The sequence below is a fragment of the Anolis sagrei genome, chromosome 2, assembly GCF_037176765.1.
Source record: "Anolis sagrei isolate rAnoSag1 chromosome 2, rAnoSag1.mat, whole genome shotgun sequence".
Taxonomy (NCBI): domain Eukaryota; kingdom Metazoa; phylum Chordata; class Lepidosauria; order Squamata; family Dactyloidae; genus Anolis; species Anolis sagrei.
Genome location: NC_090022.1, coordinates 300,881,415 through 300,890,175, shown reverse-complemented (window position 1 = coordinate 300,890,175; position 8,761 = coordinate 300,881,415). Strand labels below are relative to the sequence as shown.

Genomic DNA, 8,761 nt, shown 5'->3' with positions numbered 1-8,761 from the left:
GCTCGCGCTCCCACCTCCTTCGCAGTCAGGCCTCTCTCAAGCTCCATTGACGGAGGCGGCAGAAGGTTCGGCCTCCGGTGAAGCTCCCCAAAGGCACTCTGCTCCGCTGTCCAAGGCCCAATTCGCTCTCTGCTCGCTTGACCCTTTAACCCTCACAAAAGGCTCCGTTCCTCCCCAAGTCTCCATTGGATCAAAGTCATTCAAATTCACGGAGAAGCTTCCAAAAATAGAGACGCGGAGGTTTGGCTGAGATGAGGAACCTCTGCTCTTTGGCTGGGTTTTTCACGGGCATTTAAAGCACCGTTTCTCCCTTCACCTCTATTTTGGGAACATGAAAAATACTGACATCGAAAAAGGAAGTCTAGATGATCGCACTATGCAACAAAATTTGAAAGGTTTTCTGTTCCTGGTTTGAAAGTGTTATTCCTGTTTAATTCTGCGGTCCTTATTTTGAAAGGAGATGTCAGTCATCCTCAAACAACTTTGTTGTTTGCTTGAGACTTGATGATGAGATATTCATTGAAAAACTAAAGCAAAATATGCTGTGGGATGGTCTTCCCACAAAAACAGTTTTTGCAGTTTAATACAATTTTCCCATGTTCTCCCAGGCATTTAAAGCACCTTTTCTCCTATTATTGTTGGTGTTATTAGTATTATTATTGTTGTTGTTATTGTTATTATTTTACAGACACAAAAGCACAGTATGTCACAGCAAACAAGACCTATATGCTGGATTTCGTATCACAAAATCACGTCAAACACTTCCCAAGTGTCTAGGACTGTGTGATATTATTATTATTATTATTATTATTATTATTATTATTTTACAGACACAAAAGCACAGTTTGTCACAGCAAACGAGATCTATGTGCTGGATTTCGTATCACAAAATCACAAGTTGAACACTTCCCAAGCGTCTAGGACTGTGTGATGTTTATTATTATTATTATTATTATTATTATTATTATTATTATTATTTTACAGACACAAAAGCACAGTATGTCACAGCAAATGAGATCTGTGTGCTGGATTTCGTATCACAAAATCACGTCGAACACTTCCTAAGTGTCTAGGACTGTGTGATATTATTATTATTATTATTATTATTATTATTATTAGTTATACAACAAGATTATTCCTGCTTCTTGGCAGGGGGTTGGACTGGATGGCCCATGAGGTCTCTTCCAACTCTTTGATTCTATGATTCTATGATTAGCACACAGCAAAAAGATCACTATGCTGGCTTTTCATTGGATCACACATCTGATCCTTCCCAAGTGTCTAGTACTGTGTGTTGCATCAGCGAATAGCGCATGCAGATCAGAGTAGGGCGGCCTTTCACAGCTGATGGATTGTAATTTTGTCAGTGTTGATTGTTTTTAAGTCCAGGCCAAGGTCTTGAGGCACTGTACCCAGTGTGTCGATCATCACTGAGACCCCCTGGACTGGCTTGTGTCAGAGTCTTTGCAGTTCGATCTTTAAATCCTCATATCGTGAAAAGATCAGGTTCTGCCTTGTTGTTGGTGGGGAGAGGGGGGCTTAACTTCTTCTGTGATGTTGAGAGCTTTGCTGATGGTCGTGCAAACTACCAGTAGATTCAACCAAGCCAGAGTGGTCTCAACTGAGAAGCAGAACTGAATGCATCCAACCCATTTAAATATGGTGAAACAAACCCTAAAGAGGTCTATACTGGCTCGGTCGGCACCCAGGATAATCAGGACCGCAGTGAGTGCTTCTCCTGGGCCCCCGTAAACAAATGGGCTACAGGTACCAGGACCCACTGCTGAGCAACCAGGGCAACTGGAAGCAAAACAACTAAGGAAGCCGCAGAATCCTTTCACACAATGTTCTTTTCCCCCAACAGAACGAACTGGTCCATACGGATATCATCAAACTGCTGGTGGAAGGGACGACGCTGGAAGGGCCGGAGGGGCTGCAACTGAACACCATTGGTACGTTTCACTCCACTCTTTGGGTTCTGTGGGGAAAGTGCAGCTATGTGGGGCCCCAGAGCCTACTTTCACCCCCCCCCCCCGAACCCTTTGCTGTTTCGGACCTTTCCCAAGTGTCTAGGACTGTGTGATTTATCGGTGAATAGTGTGTGCAGATCAGAGTAAGGTGGTTTTGAATGAGTACCAGCCCATTGGGACGTGGCAACAAAGGCTGTTTTCTGATCTGCCTTTCCGCCTTCCTTTTCCGCTTCCCAAACAGGCTGCGGGACTTCGTTCGACTTCCACAAGAAGATTGACTATTTGTTCCTTGTGGGCACAGAGGAGGGCAAGATCTACAAGGTGAGAGCCTATCTTCTGCCTCCGTAGGGTATACGGGGCTTCTCTGCTGGAGCTTTATCGGCCACGGTTTATGCGCAGCAGAGTTTCCAATCCAAACTGTGGAACATATTGTACCAACGGGGTCTTGGAAGGAGGAGTTCTCCCCCTCTGAAAGCTAGACATATTCCCCATCCTTACAAGATGTGACCAAAGCGTGGCTTCTATAGACTTGAAATACAGGGTTGAAAGTAGCATTCTGTTTGCCTATCTAGATTGGCAAACACATGATTCCCCAAATGTTTTTGGACTGCAGCTCCCATCATTCCTCAACTTGGGCTACCAGGATTTGTAGTGCAGCAACATCTGGAGGATGTTTGACTTGTTATGTGTTTTATTATTATTTATGTTATTGTTTTGTTATAAAAAGGTTGTCCCCTGACATTAAGTCAGCCTGTAACCCACCTTGAATTGCTGTATGGCTGAGAAAGGTTAAGGTAAAGGTTGTCCCCTGGCATTAAGTCCAGTTGTGTCTGGCTCTGGGGTGTGGTGCTCATCTCAATTTCTAAGCCGAAGAGCCGGTGTTGTCCATAGACACCTCCAAGGTCATGTGGCCAGCATGACTACATGGAGTGCCCTTACCTTCCCGCATGAGGGCTGAGAAAAGTGGTATTTAAATAAAGTAAATAAATAAATAAATAAATAAATAATAGATGCAGGCGAAACATCAGAGAGAATGCTTCTAGAGCATGGCCATATGGCCCAAAAAACCTACAACAACCCTATAGCCTATTTTCCTGAAAACCATGTGCTTTGTGTCATTGAGCTCCAGGAGTCCCTAATTGTAGAATCATAGGATGGGCAATAAAATGTTTGGAATGTTAGAGTGTTAGAGTGTTAGTGTTGGGGATTCTTCATCTTCAGAAGAGGAAGGGGAGCAGGGAAGTGCTCAGGAATTGGAGGGAGAAAAAGAATCAGACGATGAGGGTTTGAAAGTGCCCACATTTCTAGAGATATGAAAAGAGACAGAGCGCAGACACCATTCAGCCAGAATAGCTGCTAAAAACGCTGACCTAATTGGGAGACTCCCTAGCACCTCCTGTGTGGGGAATTCAGGGCGATAAATCAGAGGCAGGAGTAGTCTGCTTTCACTGGTAACAACAACCCTGATACTTGTTGCAACCCAGAGCAGGAAACTGGACCCTCAGACAATAATCCACCAGACTTGACTTCAGGAAAAACAATCCTTTTTTTTTTTTAAAGAAAGACGAGTACAAAAATAGAGGAAATATGCAAGGTAAAAAGCCACAGTAAAAATCAGCAACAAGAAATGTCCATGAACAAGATCAAAAAACCCACAGTAACACTGCTAAATCCTGGAACCTGTTAGCAATCCACTAACCGTACTTGAAGCAACTAGGAAGCCTCTTAGGAATAAGGCCACTGGAATCAGGAGACCTGCCAAGGATGATGCTTGAATCTGGAACTATGCCTGGTCTGAAGATACATCCAGGCAAGAGGTACTTAAGGCTGAGAAATCTATGACGTGACACGCCTGCAGGCTTTGTTTGCATTTCTCTCAGTCTAGCTGACCTACGTAAACTTTGTGCTTCTCCCCGGCTCTGCCAAATCTGCCCCGCCTATCCTCATTAGGCAGGCCAGGTATCAGATTCTCTGGAGAACTAAGACTGGGAGGAAAAGGGAGTGAAATGTCTCCGTTCGGCTCGGAATGCATGTTCTCATGGGAATCTTGACTTTTGCTTTCCAAGGCTGTAGGATTTTCACTACTCAAACCATCACCATCTAAATTGGCCTCAGAATTCACATTGACATCTACATTAGCATCAGGAAATACAATCAGAGAATCAGGTTCAGGTTCACACACAGACTGAACCCCAACACAGGCTCACAAGAGGGTTCAGGGAACATTTCAGGCTCACAGATATAATAACTACGCAGATGGCAATACGATCAATCCCACCATCTAACACCAAATTATAAAGACTCCTTTATGGCTAAACAATATAACTGGACAGGGGGCAAACACAGATCCCACCAACTGTCCTTCCTTTAAAATAAAGACTTCACTGGCACCTATATAACACTTGAGGAGATGTCTCTCTATTTAAACTTTCGCTGCCACCATAAACCAAATGAACAGGAACCCTCTAGCTGCTTAAAAATATTAAAATTACTTCTAGGACCACCAAATGCTGTGTCTTTTAAAGGGCTTCTCTGAAGGAAAACAGGTGAGGTTGATTTAAAAAGAAAAGGGACTAAATCCACAGATGTACACTTGACTCAGGCTTAAGTTTCAAAAATAACAAGTAACGTTTATTGATATAGGTACAGAATGAAGTGAATGCAGTTGAATAAGCTTGGCTGTTACAGATAGAATGGTTTGGTTCTTAAAAGCGTAACGGTTGCATGAGAATGGTTCTTTTCTTGGTTACAAATATAAAACCCAGCTATTTCTTTCCTAAATAACTGTACCCAGTTTGCCACAGTTCACTTGGCTGGCAAACTTCAGGCAAACTGCCTATTCTAATCACGAACTCCTAATACTGTAATCCTGCTCCAACTCTAACATCAACAGACTGACTCACTAAAACAGCTTCTTTCTTTCCCTCCAAACAGTCCAATTCCGCCCCCCTTTAACAAACCAATCCTGGCTGCTCCAAGGCTGGCTCAGGCCTAGGCCACTCCCCCTCTCTGAACTGGAGTTTTCCCTAAACTAAGATGGCTCCTGCTGCCCTCTGCCAGGCCTTCTAAGCTGAAACTAACTAGCCTGTCTCTCCTAGGCCCTGCCACCCAGGCTGGCAAGGTAAGGGATCTTCACAACAGACATGGAGGCAGATGCGTTTGGACAAGTAAGCTGGGCCAGAACCGTATAGCGCTTTATAGGTCAAAACCAGCACTTTGAATTGGGCTCGGAGGTGGACCGGCAGCCAGTGGAGCTGTCATAGCAGGGGGTGGTATGCTTCCTGTATGTCGCACCAGCAATTGCATTTGCTTATCCTTTGTGTTTGCTGAAGTAAAGCATTTTTCTTTTACTTTCAACATTGTCTAGAGAGGCTGTTTTTGAAGGGCAATTCAGGACAGTTAGCTTTCAGCAACAGAATATGGTGACCAGAGAAAAAGGCTATTTCTAAATGCATGCTCGATTGTAAAAAAAATAATCCAGCAGGATCTCCTTTCAAATATTCAAGCTTGGCTCTCGTGTCCCTCTTTTCTCAGCCTTCTCTTCTCCAAAATAAACATCCTGGACTGGATCACTTCTGGAGGTGAGCATGCTCTGTAGCAGGCCTGGGTCAACTTGGGCCCTCCAGGTGTTTTGGACTTCAACTCCCACCATTCCTAACAGCCGTGTGTGTTCTGTTGCATTGTTGAGGCCTAGCATCCCTACTCCATAATACAGAATTATGGGAGCTGTTCTTCCCATAGTGCTATGTTCTGTGTTTGATGTTGTGTCCATGTGTGTTCTGTTGCATTGTTGAGGCTTAGCATCCCAACTCCATAATACAGAATGATGGGAGCTGTAGTTCTATAAGCTCTTTAGCCAGGTTGTTGTACAAATAGCACAAATGTCTGTGTTTGATGTCATGTCTGTGTGTGTTCTGTTGCATTGTTGAGGCTTAGCATCCCAACTCCATAATACAGAATGATGGGAGCTGTAGTTCTATAAGCTCTTTAGCCAGGTTGGTGTACACAGTAGCAGAAATGAAGTCTGACACCATGTTTAATAGGAAAGACCTTGGAAGTTGTAGTTTTACTACCTCTCTAGCCTTCTCTGCTCAGGAGCTTTGGTGCTTTCTCAAACTACAAATCCCACAATTCCATAGGAGCCATAGGAGTTAAAGTGGGGTCAGAGGGCATTCATCCTACCAGGAGTTCAGAAAAAAAATGCAAGGTTTCAAACTTTGCTGGAAACTTTTGGATTTCATTGGTTAATCTATGCCAGGCATGGTCAAACTCCTGGCTGTTAGGAATGGTGGGAGTTGAAGTCCAAAACACCTGGAGGGCCCAAGTTGGCCCAGGCCTGCTATAAGGCTACCTTCACATTCTTCTCCAAATTCTTTGCAATGCACAGACTTTTAAGTGGAATGAGAAGTCCCAATCAAAGCCACACTCTTCCTTCGACTTGTTTTTCAAAGCCGCTCTTAAAAAAGGACACCGCTGTCCTTGAAAACCTCTCTGCCGTCAGCTTGATATAACACGCTAATTTCTAGCCGCAGAGCAATTATGGTGCACGGCAGAGAGGAGCCCCGTTAACAGCACTTGCTTCAGAAGCCAATTAAGTCGCTATCTTAATTAGTTACTCCCGGCCTATCTGCCACCCTTCCCTGCAGATAAATGGCACATGCCTTAATGCGGATGCATGCGGCGCTAAACATTTGGACTTGAGGCATGATCATCAAGTTTGCAGATGACACCAAATTGGGAGGGATAGCCAATAGTCCAGAGGACAGGAGCAGAATTCAAAACGATCTTGACAGATTAGAGAGATGGGCCAAAACTAACAAAATGAAGTTCAACAGTGACAAATGCAAAATACTCCACTTTGGCAGAAAAAATGAAATGCAAAGATACAGAATGGGGGACGCCTGGCTCGAGAGCAGTACGTGTGAAAAAGATCTTGGAGTCCTCGTGGACAACAAGTTAAACATGAGCCAACAATGTGATGTGGCGGCAAAAAAAGCCAATGGGATTTTGGCCTGCATCAATAGGAGCCTAGTGTCTAGATCTAAGGAAGTAATGCTACCCCTCTATTCTGCTTTGGTTAGACCACATCTGGAATATTGTGTCCAATTCTGGGCACCACAATTCAAGAGAGATATTGACAAGCTGGAAAGTGTCCAGAGGAGGGCGACTAAAATGATCAAGGGTCTGGAGAACAAGCCCTATGAGGAGCGGCTTAGGGAACTGGGCATGTTTAGTCTGAAGAAGAGAAGGCTGAGAGGAGATATGATAGCCATGTATAAATATGTGAGAGGAAGCCACAGGGAGGAGGAGGGAGCAAGCTTGTTTTCTGCTTCCTTGGAGACTAGGACGCGGAACAATGGCTTCAAACTACAAGAGAGGAGATTCCATCTGAACATTAGGAAGAACTTCCTGACTGTGAGAGCCGTTCAGCAGTGGAACTCTCTGCCCTGGAGTGTGGTGGAGGCTCCTTCTTTGGAAGCTTTTAAGCAGAGGCTGGATGGCCATTTGTCAGGGGTGATTTGAATGCAATATTCCTGCTTCTTGGCAGAATGGGGTTGGACTGGATGGCCCATGAGGTCTCTTCCAACTCTATGATTCTATGATTCTATGATTCTACGGCAGGACGGTTATTGAAAGGGAGAAAGAAGGAAAACAAGGCTACGGCCCTGGAAACGTAAGATCCGGAGGGACGAAGGTGCGCCCATAGACAAATGGACAAAAGGAAGCCAATTGAGAGTGCTGGGAAAGTTATACTGTCCAGAAACACACAAAGCGCCAGTCTTCAAATAGGCTTCAAAATAGAAATCTGAAAAGTAACATCCATGGGTCACTCTAAGAAAGGTGTCACAAGTCCAGTTCGGGTTTCCTCTGTTGTGTTTTCATCGGACTTTTCACAGAATCCTGGAGTTGGAAGAGACCCCAAGGGGCCATCCAGTCCAACCCCATTTTGCCAGGCTGGAAGACACCATCCAATGCCTCCCAACAGATGGCCATCTAGCTTCTGTTTAAAGACTTCCAGAGGAGAAGATTCCTCTGTCGAGACAGGATAGGTTTTTCCCAATCAGACACACCCTGAATATGTGGCGCAATGGATTGAATGTCTCATAGGCAAGCCGGAAAATGAACCTATACACTGCAGAGTGCTTATCAGTTGTCAGCAGAGTGTAACTGCGCCATCTGATCTTGTAGTGATCACTGTTTAGGAAAATTGTCTCATTCAGTTTTCATCCAAACTCACAGGAGGCTTTTAATCTTGACACGTTGCTCTATACACAAAATATACGCACACAGATCAAGATCTCCTATCAGACAAAGGCATATACAGCGATGTACTCATGACATGGCCCCCAGTGGTGCAGCAGGTTAAACTGCTGAGCTGCTGAACTTGCTGACCAAAAGGTTGGCTGTTCGAATCCGGGGAGCGGGGTGAGCTCCCACTGTTAGCCCCAGCTTCTGCCAACCTAGCAGTTCGAAAACATGCAAGTGTGTGTAGATCAGTAAGTACTGCTTCTGTGGGAAGGTAACGGCGCTCCATGCAGTCATGCTGGCCACATGACCCTGGAGGTGTCTATGGAAAATGCCAGCTCTTCAGCTTAGAAATGGAGATGAGCCCCACCTTCCAGTCGGACATGACTAGACTTAATGTCAGCGGAAACCTTTACCTTTGCCTTACTCATGACATAGGGATGATGGTCTGTTCCCTGGGCCTGAATTGCTACCAGAGGATTCCCAAGGCTTTGTGCCTTAGAGCCGCCGCAAACTAGTGTCTTGGGAGAGCAAACTGTGCCAGC

General features: G+C 44.8%; 1 protein-coding gene across 1 annotated transcript in view; it reads left to right on the top strand.

Annotated features, from left to right (window-relative positions):
• The window catches only part of DNAI1 (dynein axonemal intermediate chain 1), a 186,220-nt gene that overhangs the window by 87,060 nt on the left and 90,399 nt on the right, over positions 1 to 8,761 (top strand). The window contains exons 15-16 of the mRNA XM_060761145.2: positions 1,865 to 1,952; positions 2,212 to 2,291. Coding sequence (XP_060617128.2) covers positions 1,865 to 1,952; positions 2,212 to 2,291 — 168 coding nt within the window. The remainder of the gene's footprint in view (positions 1 to 1,864; positions 1,953 to 2,211; positions 2,292 to 8,761) is intronic.